The 18,347-nt window shown below is 37.4% G+C and overlaps 1 protein-coding gene across 2 annotated transcripts in view; it reads right to left on the reverse strand.

Moving 5' to 3' along the window:
* The window catches only part of LOC307141688 (uncharacterized protein), a 43,303-nt gene that overhangs the window by 10,974 nt on the left and 13,982 nt on the right, over positions 1–18,347 (reverse strand). Inside the window, exons 8-15 of one of the 2 annotated variants that reach the window (XM_079842076.1) lie at positions 15,066–15,256; positions 11,505–11,630; positions 10,485–10,624; positions 10,312–10,396; positions 10,070–10,226; positions 8,546–8,739; positions 8,272–8,425; positions 5,307–5,434 (exon numbers count right to left, since the gene is read on the reverse strand). In XM_079842076.1, coding sequence (XP_079698202.1) covers positions 5,307–5,434; positions 8,272–8,425; positions 8,546–8,739; positions 10,070–10,226; positions 10,312–10,396; positions 10,485–10,624; positions 11,505–11,630; positions 15,066–15,256 — 1,175 coding nt within the window. The remainder of the gene's footprint in view (positions 1–5,306; positions 5,435–8,271; positions 8,426–8,545; positions 8,740–10,069; positions 10,227–10,311; positions 10,397–10,484; positions 10,625–11,504; positions 11,631–15,065; positions 15,257–18,347) is intronic. The other variant, XM_079842077.1, reaches the window with a different exon arrangement.

An 18,347-nucleotide genomic window follows, 5' to 3' on the forward strand; every position in this document is an offset into this window, starting at 1 on the left:
ATTATATTAGCCGTTATATTCATTATATTAGCCGTTATATTCATTATATTAGCCGTTATATTCATTATATTAGCCGTTATATTCATTATATTCATTATATTAGCCGTTATATTCATTATATTCATTATATTAGCCGTTATATTCATTATATTCATTATATTAGCCGTTATATTCATTATATTCATTATATTAGCCGTTATATTCATTATATTCATTATATTCATTATATTAGCCGTTATATTCATTATATTCATTATATTAGCCGTTATATTCATTATATTCATTATATTAGCCGTTATATTCATTATATTCATTATATTAGCCGTTATATTCATTATATTCATTATATTAGCCGTTATATTCATTATATTCATTATATTAGCCGTTATATTCATTATATTAGCCGTTATATTCATTATATTAGCCGTTATATTCATTATATTCATTATATTCATTATATTAGCCGTTATATTCATTATATTAGCCGTTATATTCATTATATTAGCCGTTATATTCATTATATTAGCCGTTATATTCATTATATTAGCCGTTATATTCATTATATTAGCCGTTATATTCATTATATTCATTATATTAGCCGTTATATTCATTATATTCATTATATTAGCCGTTATATTCATTATATTAGCCGTTATATTCATTATATTCATTATATTAGCCGTTATATTCATTATATTAGCCGTTATATTCATTATATTCATTATATTAGCCGTTATATTCATTATATTCATTATATTAGCCGTTATATTCATTATATTCATTATATTAGCCGTTATATTCATTATATTCATTATATTAGCCGTTATATTCATTATATTAGCCGTTATATTCATTATATTAGCCGTTATATTCATTATATTAGCCGTTATATTCATTATATTCATTATATTAGCCGTTATATTCATTATATTCATTATATTAGCCGTTATATTCATTATATTAGCCGTTATATTCATTATATTAGCCGTTATATTCATTATATTAGTCGTTATATTCATTATATTCATTATATTAGCCGTTATATTCATTATATTCATTATATTAGCCGTTATATTCATTATATTAGCCGTTATATACATTATATTAGTCGTTATATTCATTATATTCATTATATTAGCCGTTATATTCATTATATTAGCCGTTATATTCATTATATATATTCATTATATTAGCCGTTATATTCATTATATTAGCCGTTATATTCATTATATTCATTATATTAGCCGTTATATTCATTATATTCATTATATTCATTATATTAGCCGTTATATTCATTATATTAGCCGTTATATTCATTATATTAGCCGTTATATTCATTATATTCATTATATTAGCCGTTATATTCATTATATTAGCCGTTATATTCATTATATTCATTATATTAGCCGTTATATTCATTATATTAGCCGTTATATTCATTATATTAGCCGTTATATTCATTATATTCATTATATTAGCCGTTATATTCATTATATTAGCCGTTATATTCATTATATTCATTATATTAGCCGTTATATTCATTATATTAGCCGTTATATTCATTATATTCATTATATTAGCCGTTATATTCATTATATTAGCCGTTATATTCATTATATTCATTATATTAGCCGTTATATTCATTATATTAGCCGTTATATTCATTATATTCATTATATTAGCCGTTATATTCATTATATTAGCCGTTATATTCATTATATTAGCCGTTATATTCATTATATTCATTATATTCATTACATTAGCCGTTATATTCATTATATTAGCCGTTATATTCATTATATTAGCCGTTATATTCATTATATTAGCCGTTATATTCATTATATTAGCCGTTATATTCATTATATTAGCCGTTATATTCATTATATTCATTATATTAGCCGTTATATTCATTATATTAGCCGTTATATTCATTATATTAGCCGTTATATTCATTATATTAGCCGTTATATTCATTATATTAGCCGTTATATTCATTATATTAGCCGTTATATTCATTATATTCATTATATTAGCCGTTATATTCATTATATTAGCCGTTATATTCATTATATTAGCCGTTATATTCATTATATTAGCCGTTATATTCATTATATTAGCCGTTATATTCATTATATTCTACTGAACCTGTCACTGATGTCTGGATTATTAATGTGTGTTTAAATCAATCTGACACTGTGTATAAATGATTATATTTCAACAACGAATTGGAGTAAAACATCATTTTATAATTAGATTAATGTTAATGCCTCATGTGAAGTTCACGTGTTTGCACACAATGTGTTATTTGAGTGATGATTATTATATCTGAACATGAATATCAGCTGAGTTTATGCTCATAGTTTGTGCTCTGTCCTTTAATATTACAGTAATGTGTGAGTAAGGGCTCCTATAGTTCACAGCATTATCTTTAAGACACGTTTAGTTATGACTGAATTCATTTAAAGGTGGGGTAGGTAAGAATGATCTAAAACACTTTTGTCCAAATTTGTTTAAACTGTCTTTATATGTCAATACATAATTAAAATGTAAGTTCTCTGAAAAAGAGAGTATAAAAATCGAGTGACTCTAGACTTTTTAATCTGCAATAAACACCGCTCATTATTTTCGTTCGGGCCGAAACGAGTGATTGGCTTGGGCGCCTGTCACTCTCTCTCGTTACCATGGCTACCGCCGCTTTTGCTCCAGGATCCGCCCACATGCGCCCCAGTGTTGCCAAGGGCTACATCATCACTGTTGCCGCGGCTGTTTTTCATGTCCGTGGGTTGAAGCGACCCCAATTATGTGATATTTTGCCCCGGGATTTGCGAATTTTAGCAGGCAGCCCTACCAAAAAGACATATTTTACCCCCCAAACGCGATTGTTACCGGAGAAACACGATTGGGCTTTTGTTTTGGGCTAGTTTTGAGTAGCAATTGGGCGGATTTTGTTGTGAAAACCTGGCAACCCTGGCGCACCGGTTTGATTTGAGGAGTTCAAGAGGCTGTATTTCTGCTGGACAGGTCATCTTTCATTCTGATTATACATGTTTTTGGTTTATGTTTTCATGAAGCATGTCTCACTAGCACACGTAGCTGCCTAATATAGCTAACATAACATTACTTAGCATAAAGTTACAATGTTATACACTTAGCGAGCCATTAGTAGAGATGATAAATACTCAATATGCTTAGCTCAAGTTGATCGCTGTCGTGTTGAATTTCGCAAAATGTAACTTTAGATAACAAAATGCATGTGTAACAGCTAGTCCACCGCATCCAGGAACTCTTTTTAGAACTAAGTTAGCTTTAGCTGCTACCCTCTGTCTAAACTCTTCTACCATGTTCACCGGGAACTTTACCTTATTCTCTACCTATGTTTACTGATGTTTTTATCTTGTATCTGTGTGTGTCGTAGACACTGTGTTGTGTGTGTATTTTAAACTTTACCAGTATCGTTATTCTAGCTTGATAGTGAGTACTAAAATACATCTTATTTGTTTATATTCATAATGATAAAGTTAGATGTTTTATTACATGTGATTCTGACATGATGTCACTACATGCACTTCTTCTCCGCTCGCCTCAGGTTAATAATGCGTCTTTAGCTGATCGCGGTGGGCGTGTTCATGTGTTTTGGGGGCGTGGCTTTGGAAAGAGCCCAGAAGGGAGAAGGTGGAGTGAATGGAAATAATGAGCTGTCTTTAAAACAGTCGTGGGATGTCTACAGACACTCTATTTTTATACTTTCTTTTTCAGAGTACTTACATTTTAATTATGTATTGATATATAAAGCAAGTTTAAACAAATTTGGAAAAAAAGTTTTTTAACCAAATCTTACCTACCCTACCTTTAAGGACAGACACAATGTGTTCAGTAAACTCTGTTTAATAAAAAAAGCACTTTTATATTTAGTTCTCTCTCCCCTGCTGTACCGAACTGTCAGTTGTGTGTATCGTTAAACCCCTACCAAGAACACAATACATGTTTACAAATGAATCGAAGCAAAGTCAGCAGTGTTAATGCAGGGCTCGACATTAAGCATGTTCACGTGCTTGTCCTTCGGAGAAGTAAATCTGTCATCCACTTGTCCGAGTAAAACATTTGCTTGTCCGGAAAAAAAAAGATTTTTTTTTTGTGTGTGTTGTAAATAAAATGTATTCTGAAGCAATATTCTCACCAGTGTTCAATCAGCTTTGACATATGCATATTTGTGATATTTTTACCTTTTATAAAGGGGATTGTTCCCCTAATCTTATTAAATATAGGCTATGATTCAGCTTTCCTTTTATATTCTTAAATTGGATCAATCAATTAAATTAGAAGACGACACTGGCTGTTACCAATCAAATTAAATAATTTACACTGAAAATTACAACTGCATTAAATAATGTTATGAGATTGTTTTAAATATACAAATAATAAATGTTGGAAAGATGAAACTAAAGCACCAGTAGGTGGCGCTGTGACCGTCTGAATGAGCAAATCATTGAGTCGATTCGTTCAAATGCTGATTCATTCAGTAATGAGGTGGTCGTTTACGAATAGTTCATTGAATCTTTGATTCTATCGATTCATTCAAACGCTGAATCATTCACTAACACACACTGATGCTGTGACACGCGTTCTGGTTCTGCTGTGATCTTTTGGAACTATTTTCGCTGCTGAAATAGAATAAAAACACTCAATATTGCATCAAAATGTAAGTGACGTAATGTTAATAATTGTTTATGGAGCTGTCATATGAAATCAGTGTAATGTTCAGTCGTGATGTTATTCAGGAAAACAGCACTCTTGCTAATGTGACGCTGCAACTGTATCATGTTATAAATATAAATAAACTCCACATTCCTACATGTTTACGGCAGTGTGTTACTGAGTTTCTCTGTGTGAGCGGCGCACATTTGTCTCGATTTCTCCTCGAGAGGCTGCGCGAGCGTCAACAGTGCAACGTTAGTTATCGTCAGTTCATTATACATTATATATTATCATCCACTGTCAATCGCCACTTACTGTAATAAATGCAGAATCATTCTTGCACTTTGGTGATTCCCTAGTTATTTTTGTTTTGACGTTTTATCAGGACACTTGTCCGTCAGGCAAGTAAAATTCTCTTTCACTCGCCCCTTCAAAAAATCCACTTGTCCCGGACAAGCGTTAATGTCGAGTCCTGATTAATGTACACTGTGTAAAAGTAACTGAAGCAGTGAGACGGTTTCCTCTAAAAGTGACATCTGCTGTTCAAGCTGGATCCCTGAAGGAAAGAGTGTAATTAATACAGCTGATTCTGCAGTGGTGCTCTTACTTACAGGCTGAATGTCAATGAAGCTGCGCTTAATTTCCGCATATGTTGGACGCACAATTTTCCCATTTGTGCGGTATGGAGATGATGGCAGGATGACAGGAAGGCAGTTCAAGGCAATTTCTCCACGAACATCTTTGAACGACAAGTTTACAGAACAAACACATCAGAAAAAACGTTAAGCTTACTGTCTACAACAGGGGTGTCCAATCCTGATCCTGGAGGGCCACTGTCCTGCAAAGTTTAGCTCCAACCCCAATTAAACACACCTGAACCAGCTAATCAAGGTCTTATTAGGCATACTAGAAACTTCCAGACAGGTGTTGAGGCGAGTAAGAGCTAAACTCTGCAGGACAGTGGCCCTCAGGGGCCGAGTTTGGACACCCCTGGTCTACAACATGTGTGTGGAACTACTTTCAGATGCACTCAAAGCAGGGTTCCCACTCTTTTTCAGAAACCATTTTCCAGTACCTTTCCAGGACATTTTAAATTTTACTACGATGGGAATAAAAGACAAGGATCATGCCAAATATTGCTTTCTAAGTCTTTAAAAGCCGTCCAGTTTATTGCCATTACTTAACAATCCAGCATTTTTCAATATGAGCTCTTAAATCATACATTATGACTATGGAAGCTTGTTTACACCACAGAATAGAAAGAAAAAGTAATTGTGACTTTTTATCTCGCTATTCTGACTCTCTCGCAATTGCGAGTTTACATATTTGTGATATAAACGCGAAAATTGACGCAATTCTTTTTTCCTCAGAATTGGACTTTATAACTTGCAATTGCAGTTTAGATCTCACAATTCTGAGAAAAAAGGTCAGAATTGCAAGATATAAATTTGCAACTGCGCAAAAAAGTCAATTGTGAAGAAAAGGACTATTTCTTGCAATTCTGACTTTATATCAAAATTATGTGATTAGTTAGCAGCTTACGAGTTAACATTCACTGCATACATTTGAGCAGTTATAGCATTAGCTAACTGCTGCAAGTGGCAACACGAGACTAAACATCATTATTCAAATACTACTCACACGCATCAAACTCAGCATTCCTGAACATGTGCTTTCTGCAACTAGCGCTAATCGTTTGGGCCAGCGATAAACTCTTTATACTCGGCTAAAGAAATAACTTTTTTTAAATAATTTTCCCAGACAACAACAAGATTTTACAGGACATTTTTTATTTTCTCTAATTTTCCATGTGTTTTCCAGGACTGGAAAATTTGTCATCTATTTTCCAGGTTTTCCAGGACGAGTGGGAGCCCTGCAAAGGTCAGCCAGGCCACTGTTGAAATCTCTATGAAATCAAAATTGACCTAATTTATTTTCTTAATTCATGTTTCTGGTCTTATTGTGAATGATTCATCCATGTATGCATTAGTCGGTGTTACAAGATGTTCGGCATTACTTGCCCACATTGTCTTTTTGCCTTTTTTATAGAAATAAAAACCATTTAGTTTAGCTAGACAACAGACATGGATAATGGCTTAAAGGATTAGTTCACTTTTGAATAAACTTTTGCTGATAATTTACTCACCCCCATGTCACCCAAGATGTCCATGTCTTTCTTTCTTCAGTCAAAAAGAAATTAAGGTTTTTGATGAAAACAGTCCAGGGTTTTTCTCCATATAATGGACTTCAATGGGCTCCAAACGGGTCAAGGTCCAAATGACAGTTTCAGTGCAGCTTTAAACGACACCAGATGATGAATAAGGGTCTGATCTAGACAAACCATCAGTTTCTGAGAGAAACCCAGCAGTATTTATGCTATTATTTTACCTCTTATCAGACGAACGTGATCATCTCTGAGCTCCGCCATAACTTCCGGAGAGTGAGGTCAAATACGAGCGTGGTCATAGATGTATACGTAGATGCCTCATTAGCGACTGCACGGATCAGTAGAATGAGGCATCTACTATCGATATATCTACGACCACGATCTAATTGGACCTTACTTGCCAGAAGTTATGGCGGAGCTCAGAGACGATCGCGTTCGTCTGATAAGAGGTAAAATAATAGCATAAATACTGCTGGGTTTCTCGCAGAAACTGATGGTTTGGCTAGATCAGACCCTTATTCATCATCTGGTGTCGTTTAAAGCCCTTTGAAGCTGCACTGAAACTGTAATTTGGACCTTGAACCGTTTGGAGCCCATTGAAGTCCATTATATGGAGAACAACCCTGGACTGTTTTCATCAAAAACCTTAATTTCTTTTTGGCTGCAGAAAGAAAGACATGGACATCTTGGACGACATTGGGGTGAGTAAATTATCAGCAAAAGTTTATTCAAAAGTGAACTAATGCTTTAAATTTATGGGCTCGTGTACCGCTCTCATTCTGCACAGGCGAATTGTCAAGTTGACCGACACAGCCCTAGAGCGGAGAGATATTTCACCAACTAACTACTGGAGTGCCTCAGGGCTCAGTGCTGGGACCGCTTCTCTTCTCCATCTACATGTCATCATTAGCATCTGTCATTCAGGCTTATCACTGCCATGCTGATGACACACAACTCTACTTCTCATTCCAGCCGGATCATCCGGATCTCAGCCTGCCTGACGGACATTTCTTGCTGTACAGATCGGCCTCCATTTTGGTATGGAGCACCCACTTTTAAACTTTTCACAGCCAAATCAACAACTAATGGATGAAATCAAGTCCCAACCTACATTTGTTTCCTGTTTGAGAAGCCATATACACTATGTTCTTAAAGTATTGAGACACAGAGCGGGGTCAGCACATGCTGAGGGTCACAGAAGTCGCCAACTTTCTGCAGAGTCAAGAGCTCCAGACCTCCAAACTTCTGTGGCCTTCAGATGAGCTGTTAGAGCTGCAAAGGGTGGGCTGACTCCATATTAAGACAACACTACAAGTATTTAACCGTACCTTCAACCACTTAGAATCTCAGTCAACCATTGAGAACCATGTATTTTAGAGTAAAAGTGTGATTTTAATAGGATGTCCTACCTATTGGCAGTGCTTCTAGATTCTCTGGAAGGACATCAGAAGCCTTGGGTTCTTTGTTTGTGAAAAGTAAAATCCGGTCAGTGAAGACAGGAGCCCAAAATTCGTAAAGGCGGTCAGCGTGGTCAGGGAATATAACTTCGAAGTCCTGTAATATCTAAATAAGAACATTAGGTTGTTAATATATGCTAGATTGCAAGTAACAATGGAATAAAAAAGCGGAGGCATTTTAGTTTTCAAAATGATTGTTCCCTATCCTGCACATCATTATACTCACCATTCCAGGAGAGTCGTGAAGTCTGGGATATTCTCTATTGATTTCTTCAATGGTTTTTGCTTCAGGGGATCGAATCCATGCAGCTCGATGAGGTGCTGTATGTCTCATGAACTCCTCGACTTGGCTGTGAGGGCTTTTATTGTTCTGTAGCCACTCAATCATTTTCAGAATGACAGCTGAAGACAACTCTGACTCTAGAAGTTAAAACACATTAAAATGAGGGAAGACGACTAAAAAAAACTCTATCTCAGTATGTAGGTTATGCAGCTTAAAACCTCTAAAAAAAATTTAAATCTATTTTTAAATCTTCAGCTCTTAAATCACTGCAAAAAATGCTTTTCTTACTTAGTATTTTTGTCTTGTTTTCAGTCCAAATATCTAAAAAATCTTACATTAAGAAGCATTTACTAGACAAGCAAAAGTTTTTGTCTTGTTTTGGGGGAAAATAACTCAAAATTAAGTGAGTTTTTGCTTAAAATAAGCAAAATAATCTGCCAATGGGGTAAGCAAAATAATCTTGTTTTCTGTTTGAATTAAGATTATTTTGCTTACCCCATTGGCAGATTATTTTGCTTATTTTAAGCAAAAACTCACTTAATTTTGAGTTATTTTCCCCCAAAACAAGACAAAAACTTTTGCTTGTCTAGTAAATGCTTCTTCATGTAAGATTTTTTAGATATTTGGACTGAAAACAAGACAAAAATACTAAGTAAGAAAAGCATTTTTTGCAGTGATAAGGCTATCGTTGACCAGTGATGCCAGTAACGCGTTACTTAGTACTCTAATCTGACTACTTCTTTCCAGTAACGAGTAATCTAACGCGTTACTATTTCCAAACCAGTAATCAGATTAAAGTAATTTATCCAAGTCACTGTGAGTTACTATTTTAGTCATTTTCATTAGTAAAAATATATATTTTTGCTTTCTCCTTGCGTCTCGGGGAGAGTATTTATGTTAAGTGAAGTCAAGAAAGACCTTTTTTATTCAAACATGTTTTGTGGAAATATTTTTTAATTTCAATTTAGGAGATACATTGTTGACATAACTGTTAATAAAGTGAGTGTCGGCAAAAACAGTTGTCATTTCTATGTTGAGGCGGCAGGGGTGTTGTCGGAAACTGCTGAATGTAACTAATAAAGTAACTTGTAATCTAACTTAGTTACTTTTAAAATCAAGTAATCTGTAAAGTAACTACGTTACTTTTTAAAGGAGTAATCAGATTACTTGTGGCAACACTGCGTATGACTGCAGAGGACTTGGAATACAGATCATTCCTCAGAAAGTCTGTCTAAGATCTGGTGTTGTTTTGAACTAAAGCAATAAAATAACACTGGGTTGGAATGGCATAGGAGATAGTAAAGGATGACAACACTGTAATTGTTGGGTGAACTATCCCTTTCCTTTTACAGTAATATTAGTTAATACCAAAACCTCTCAGAGAGTTTTATGCCGTGCAAATGGTCTAAACCGCTAAAGTACAGCTTTCTCTCAGCACACTAAAACCCAGCTATCCCTAGCTCAAACCTGGCATTGGAAAACTGGGTCGGGAAGAGGAATTCTGGGATGACTGTGGATGGCTGAGCTGTCTCTGGGCTCTAAGACGTTTCCTCACGTTGCGGAGTCTTTCTTCCAGATACCCGGTCGCAGGGTGGCGATAACGGCAAGGCGTATACCACACCTCCTGCAGCAACACATATGCAGAAACCACGGTCATAATAAAGTGAGGACTGGTTCTCTTTTAATCAGAATGTGTCAGCACAACTTACATATCCGTGTCCCGCATTGCTTTTCAGACAAGGAAACTGGGCCGTTATTGACAAAGCCATCTCCTTTTTGATCTCAGCTGTTGGGCTACACAAAGAAACAAGCACATGAATCGTTCATATAGGCCAGTTTATTCACTGGTCAAGTGATTTTATGATTTAATACTTCTACTCACGTTTCACCGAACCTTTCCATTAGATGAGAAACCAATAATCGCACCATCTGACGTCGTTCCTTGAGGCTTAGGTGCCTATCTCTGTCTAAAGATGTTACTAACGCTGATCCTCCAGAATTTATGAGTATTTCACGTATATCCTGTGAAAAGAAGAACATTCAATTTGATCTTAAAGGGTTAGTTCACCCAAAAATGAAAATTCTGTCATTAATTCGTCACCCTCATGTGGTTCGACACCCGTCAGACCTCCATTCATCTTCAGACACAAATGAAGATATTTTAGTGTAAAGCTGATGCTGAGAAAGGCTTCAGATAGGCCTCCATTGGCATTCAGTACATTTACACTCACAAGATCCATAAAAGGCACTAAAAACGTCGTTACAAAGTCCATCTCACCACAGTGACTCTACAATAATCTTACGATGCAACGACAATAGTTTTTGTGCGCAAAAAAAAATTTAAATAACACCTTTATCCAGCTTGTTCTTGTCTTATGCGCAAGAATATGACGCAGATCCGGCGTTCGGACACATGACTCAGAAGAGATTTGTTTACAAGCAGAGGAAGACGCGCGTGTCTCAGCTGTTGAATTCTACATTGATCGTGCTTTAGGTCTCGTGTAGTTCTCAAAATGGGGTTTAAGTGAGCATTTCATGGATTCCTGAACGCCGGATCTGCGTCATATTTTTTGAGCAAAAAAACTATTGTCGTCGCATCGTAAGATTATTGTAGAGCCGCTGTGGTGAGATAGACTTTGTAACAACGTTTTTAGTGCCTTTTATGGGTCTTGTGAGTGTAAATGTACTGAATGCCAATGGAGGCCTATCTGAAGCCTTTCTCAGCATCAGCTTTACACTAAAATATCTTCATTTGTGTCTGAAGATGAACGGAGGTCTGACGGGTGTCAAACGACATGAGGGTGAGGAATTAATGACAGAGTTTTCATTTTTGGGTGAACTAACCCTTTAAATATAATAAAACAAGTGCAAAATCCAGTGTAATCAAAAGACGTGCTATTACAAAGATTGAGTTGCTTGTTCTCATTTGGCAGCTTTCCGCTATAGTCTGAGCTGGGGTCATTGGGTCATTCCTCGTAGGCGATTGATTGGGAGATGATTGATTGTTGATGGCGCTATGGTCCAGAGACTGTTGGAAAGAAAAGGAATGACAATTCTTGAAATCACCTGTTCTTCTCAAACAACTTACAGAGAGAAGGAATTGAAGGGGTTCTAGAGACAAACTTATCTATTAAAGAGTCAGAGACTTCAAAAGAGTCAATCTGATCTGTATTACAGGAACATGTCTGATATAAACATGAACGGACACTCAATCCGCTCAGACCGTGACAGTGCCAAGTCAACCAAAACTATCAGAGGAGGACTGTGTCTGTCAGTAAAAGAATATCACGGTACAAGAAACACATTGCTCACTTCATTATGAACTGCTGACTGTCTCATTCAGACTATCTGCCTCGAGATTTTCGGACAAATAGCGAGTCTGTATTAATAATATTATGTCTGACTGCTTGGTTTTAAATTCTGGTGTACCGTAGGCAGTGTTGGGGAAAGTTACTTTGAAAAGTAATGCATTACAATATTGCGTTACTCCCTTAAAAAGTAACTAATTGAGTTACTTAGTTACTTTTTAAGAAAAGTAATGCGTTACGTTACTTTTGCGTTACTTTTTCTCACCTGGGATGGGCTTGCTTTTTTATTTTGTTTTTTAATAGCAAAAAAAGTCATTTTTTTGTGCTAATGTAAAGACCTCTTCATACCAAAATTTAAATAATAAGCCTCAGGCTGAGGTAAAAATGTGCTGCCATTCTGGATCATGGAAGAATAGGACGCAGGAGAAAAAAGTTTTACCAATAAAAACAAAAATCTAGTAATTTTTGCTCATGGCTTAACTGAATCATCAAAGGTCAGTAGCACGACATTGGTCAATAAAGGTAGATTAAATGCATAAAAATATTAGTTTTATTTAACATTTATATATTTGAGGTTTGCATAGTATTCTGATTTTGCATTTGACTGATTTTATTCATTTTGAGGAGTACTGAATCTTTAGTGTGCAAGTGAGATGAGTAAATGCTCACATTTAGTCTAGAACTACAATAACACATTTACACACACACACACACACACACACACACACACACACACACACACACACACACACACACACACACACACACACACACACACACACACACACACACACACACACACACACACACACACACACACACACACACACACACACACACACACACACACACACACACACACACACACACACACACACCTCTGCACTTACTCTCACTTTTCTCAACTTGAGGACAGGAGAGCTGTCAGTCAAATAAATGTGAAAAAGTAACTCAGATATTTTGTTGTAAATTTGAAAAGTAATGCGTTACTTTACTAGTTACTTGAAAAAGTAATATTATTACGTAACTCAAGTTACTTGTAATGCGTTTCCCCCAACACTGACCGTAGGGATGTGTAAAAGTGTTAGTTCACACAAAAACTCGCCCTCATGTCGTTCCAAACCCGTAAGACCTTCGTTCATCTCTGGAACACAAATGAAGATGACATCCAAGAGCTTTCAGTCCCTCCAATGGGAGCAATGCAATTTACACATTCAAGGTCCAGAATGAAAGGTAATGTAAGTGTGGCGAGGGGACGTGGTTTAGCAAGGTCTGCAACAGGAGAGAGAGCCGGGAGACGAGCGGTGAGAAAGTGGGCCAAGTGCAAATGACAAACCCAGATAAAGCCAATGGGAAACGAGAAGCGAGAGAGAGAGACGGACCAGTGGTTTAACCTCAATTTTATGAAGCGATCCAAGTGCTTTTTTCAAAGCTTCAAATTTTTTTTGTCCTCTTAAGATAGTAGCTTTTTTTAAACGGACACACAAGGGTTAATATTGAAAAGACAAAAGAGCTATTTTTAAAGGGATAGTTCACCCAAAAATTAAAATTAGCCCATGATTTACTCACCCTCAAGTCATCCGACGTGTGTATGACATTCTTCTTTCACACAAATAAAATCTGAGTTATATTAAAAATGTTCTTCTGGCTAATCCAAGCTTTATAATAGCAGTTGCTCTGTTTTTGAAGTCCATAAAAAGTGCATCTGTGCGTCATATAACTGCTCCACGCGGCTCTGGGGTGTTAATAAAGGACTTCTGAAGCGAATTGATGCGTTTGTGTAAGAAAAATATCCATATTTAAAAATGTATTTAATTTTTTTCTATGGCTCTGCATCAGCCGCGCCATCACTTCCGGCGAATAAGGTCAAAATACCGGCGCGATCATAGATATATACATAGATTCCTCATTAGTGCCTGCAGATCGGTCGAATGAGGCATCTATGTATATATGTCTATGATCGCGGCAGTATTTTGACCTTATTCGCCGGAAGTTATGGCGCTGGGAATACTAGATGACATTCGTCTGATAAGAGGTAAAAAAATTACATAAATACTGTTGGGTTTATCGCAGAAACAGATGGTTTGGTGTCTTCAGACATCAGTGTGTCGCCGCGAGCCGCAGGTTTAATAAGGATTCGTATGTCTGTGTTTTTACTCTCATTGCTCTCATCCTCTAAAATATCCCCATTGACATCATTATACGACTATCACACTGTTAAACATCTTCATTTGTGTTCTACTGAAGAAACAAACACACCTACATCTCTGATGCCCTGGGGGTCAGCAGATACACATAAACATTTCGTTTTTGGGTGAACTATCCCTTTAAGGAGCCAAACAAGAACAGAAAGTGCAGGCCTTGCCCCCTTGGTCTTCTTAGGGAAGTGAGGAGTTTTAACATTATGATTTATAGATAAATTATTGAGAGTATCCTTACATATAGTATTGTTTCATGGTACGGCCATCTACCAGTTAAACAGAAGAACACATTTTCACAAGCACTTAATCAGGCAAATAAGATCACTGGGCATAAACAACATTCACCGCAGGCTTTTTTTATAGGGAAAACACAGCAACTGGGATATTTAAAGATCATACTCATCCCCTTCACTCCCATCTGGGCATAGACTCAAAATTCCCCACGGCTGGAAGAAATGCATATAAAAATATCTTCCATTCCAATGTCAGTTATTTTAAATCGCACTATTTTTTAAAGTAATTCAAGAGAATGGTTGGCATTAAGCACTTATCCAGTGATCCTTTTAATATTATTGTGGGATGCTTGGAAATGTGTTAAGGAATGATGTGATTAGTGTAATTTTAATGTATGTTTAATGTATGTAAATACTGTATGTATTTACAAACACCAGTGTCAAAGACAAATGTCCGCTCTGTGACAAACACAATGGACAATAAAGTTGAACTTAAATTTAAAAAGTAAAATCCGGTCAGTAAAGACAGAAGCCAAAAATTCATAAAGGTAGTCAGCGATATATAACTCCAAACTCCTGTTATATCTAAATAAAAAATATATGCTAGATTGCAAGTAACAATAGCATGAATATGCTGAAGCATTTAAATTTTCTAACATAATGTAGAATTTCTAATACAACCCTTCAGAAAATCCCCCATCCTGCACATCATTATACTCACCATTCCAGGAAAGTCGTGAGGTCTGGGATATTCTCCATTGATTTCAATAGTTTTTGTTTCAGGGGATTGGATCCATGCAGCTCGATGAGGTTCTGCATATCTCATGAACTCCTCGACCTGGCTTTGAGGGCTTCTATTGTTGTTAAACCACTCAATCATTGTGTGTATGACAGTGGAGGACAACTCTGACTCTATGGAAGTTAAAACACATTAAAATGAGGGAAGAAAACAAACAATAAATCAGTATCTCAGTATGTAGGCTATGCTATACACTATGTGCAAATTAGGTTAAAATATAAACATTACATTCTAAACCAAAAAAAACCCAGATGATTACATACCATCTTAAAGTTAAAACCCTTAAATAAGTGGTAAATTCTACTTCAGTGTTTCCCAAACCCGGTTCTAGAGTTCCCTATTAGTCAGTCACGTTCAACGTTCCCTCAGAAGTGAACTAACGAATTGGGATCTCGCCTGAAAGCCCAATCACGTTCAAGTGTAAACACAATAAGCCAATGGACATTGGTGAGTGAGATTTGCATCTTCTGCTCTGCCATCTGTCATCTAGACGGGGTAAACCAAGCCTGATCTGCCGGCGATTTGATTTCGTCCTGCAACTCAGTCTGGAAACCTGTACATTCATTTCTAATGCTTCTAATACTTTTGCGGGACCCAATCACAGACTGGCTTATCGACCTGGCGCGGTATTGGAGGGTTTAACACGATGACGGATAGAGAAGCGATGGCTCGATGCCCGTTGATCACGCCTCTTGTAGTCTGATTGGTTGAAGGACTATCCAATTGCATACAGGGTCATTTAATTTATGCTCGTTAATCACGCCTCTTGTGCAGTAGAAAATACATAACAGACTCCCCAGACCAATGTTCAAACTTAAATTGAGCTTGATCTGGTGATAGCCAGACAAGCAATCATCTACTACAAACCCAGTCGCCATTCAAAAGGGCATTTCCTCTGCATTCATTGCAGTTCAACTAAAAGAGTACTGTGCATACTGCAGGCTTTCAATAGTCTTGCATGCTGTGCAGCAACCATTTCCCTGTGCGCTTCAGCATTAAAAAAAGCTTTTCCCTAAAAGACATTTCACCCGTGTGTTTCTGAATGTGGTCATTTCCGGTCTCCGTCACGATCTCTGCCTCACGTGAGGTGGCCTTCGTGGATGAATCAAGTACCCACTGCAGTCTCTGTGGTGTCTCGAGCTAGAATTCGTCTTGTGTAGATGTAACGGCCGATCTTTGCTCTCATGGATCTAGAATTTGTTCCCTGGCAAATCGTTTAGACCGAGGGCAAAGTGAAGTTTCATGACTTTTTTATTATTAGACTATAACTTTACGTTACCGTTGTAGCCGACTAGCTCTGACTGTGAATGTTTGACTGAATTGTTTGCTTTATTTCATGTGTAGCTTATTATACCTTTTACTTATACTTTTGTATTATTCATCAAATATAAACTTGCATTTAACAAAAAGAGACTGGGTTGTGTTTCATGTCATTTAATGTTATCACAGTGATAATCATATTGTCTGAACCAGATATTATTATACAGATTTTTTCCTCATTGTTGTCACTACTAGAGCAAGCTCCTGATTGGTTAACGCGGCGCCAATATCCGCCAAAGTCCAGATTTTTCAACTTGAGCGATTTGCGCGAATCACGCATTCAAAACGCTCAATTCGCGTCGCCTCATTCACTCTGCATTGACTTAACATGTAAATCACTCGCGCGAATCGCGTCATTCGCGTCCGGTGTGAACGCACCATAAGACTTGAGTACCTGGAGAGTGGCGGAGTCCCCTTGGCTATGCCCTGATCTACTTCGGTGAATACACAGGGTGACCTGAGGATCATAGTGGGGTCTCCGTCGCCGGGTCAGCCTCTGTGGTCCCCCAATCCAGCGCATCGCAATATGTGGATTGAGCTGAGATTGCTGGGCATTCTTGTGGGGGAACCAGCGTCTCATTCGGGGCCAGGATTGGGTACCGAAACCCGTGACCGAATCAAAACGCAGATTTCAGTGCCTCATTTTGGTGCCACTAAAATTCAAACGTGTTTTCGCGCTTTGGCTGACGCCGAGCCAGAGACAGACACGCTCAGCGCTCGTCACACATCACAACTATTCAGTGTTTTCAACCACATCATGTTTATTTTAGGTTTCAGACATTTAAATGCTCATCCTTTCAGACAGTTATAACTTGACTACGTGTTTTATTCATATCAGATACACATTATATAGTAACTACACTCACCTAAAGGATTATTAGGAACACATACTAATACTGTGTTTGACCCCCTTTCACCTTCAGAACTGCCTTAATTCTACGTGGCATTGATTCAACAAGGTGCTGAAAGCATTCTTTAGAAATGTTGGCCCATATTGATAGGAGAGCATCTGCAGTTGATGGAGATTTGTGGGATGCACATCCAGGGCACGAAGCTCCCGTTCCACCACATCCCAAAGATGCTCTATTGGGTTGAGATCTGGTGACTGTGGGGGCCATTTTAGTCCAGTGAACTCATTGTCATGTTCAAGAAACCAATTTAAAATGATTGGAGCTTTGTGACGGTGCATTATCCTGCTGGAAGTAGCCATCAGAGGATGGGGACATGGTGCTCATAAAGGGATGGACATGGGCAGAAACAATGCTCAGGTAGGCCGTGGCATTTAAACCATGCCCAATTGGCACTGAGGGGCCTAAAGTGTGCCAAGAAAACATCCCCCACACCATTACACCACCAGCACCAGCCTGCACAGTGGTAACAAGGCATGATGGATCCATGTTCTCATTCTGTTGACACCAAATTCTGACTCTACCATCTGAATGTCTCAACAGAAATCGAGACTCATCAGACCAGGCAACATTTTTCCAGTCTTCAACTCTCCAATTTTGATGAGCTTGTGCAAATTGTAGCCTCTTTTTCCTATTTGTAGTGGAGATGAGTGGTACCCGGTGGGGTCTTCTGCTGTTGTAGCCCATCCGCCTCAAGGTTGTGCGTGTTGTGGCTTCACAAATGCTTTGCTGCATACCTCGGTTGTAACGAGTGGTTATTTCAGTCAAAGTTGCTCTTCTATCAGCTTGAATCAGTCGGCCCATTCTCCTCTGACCTCTAGCATCAACAAGGCATTTTCTCCCACAGGACTGCCGCATACTGGATGCTTTTCCCTTTTCACACCATTCTTTGTAAACCCTAGAAATGGTTGTGCGTGAAAATCCCAGTAACTGAGCAGATTGTGAAATACTCAGACCAGCCCGTCTGGCACCAACA

The sequence above is a fragment of the Gobio gobio genome, assembly GCF_949357685.1.
Source record: "Gobio gobio genome assembly, chromosome: 18".
Taxonomy (NCBI): domain Eukaryota; kingdom Metazoa; phylum Chordata; class Actinopteri; order Cypriniformes; family Gobionidae; genus Gobio; species Gobio gobio.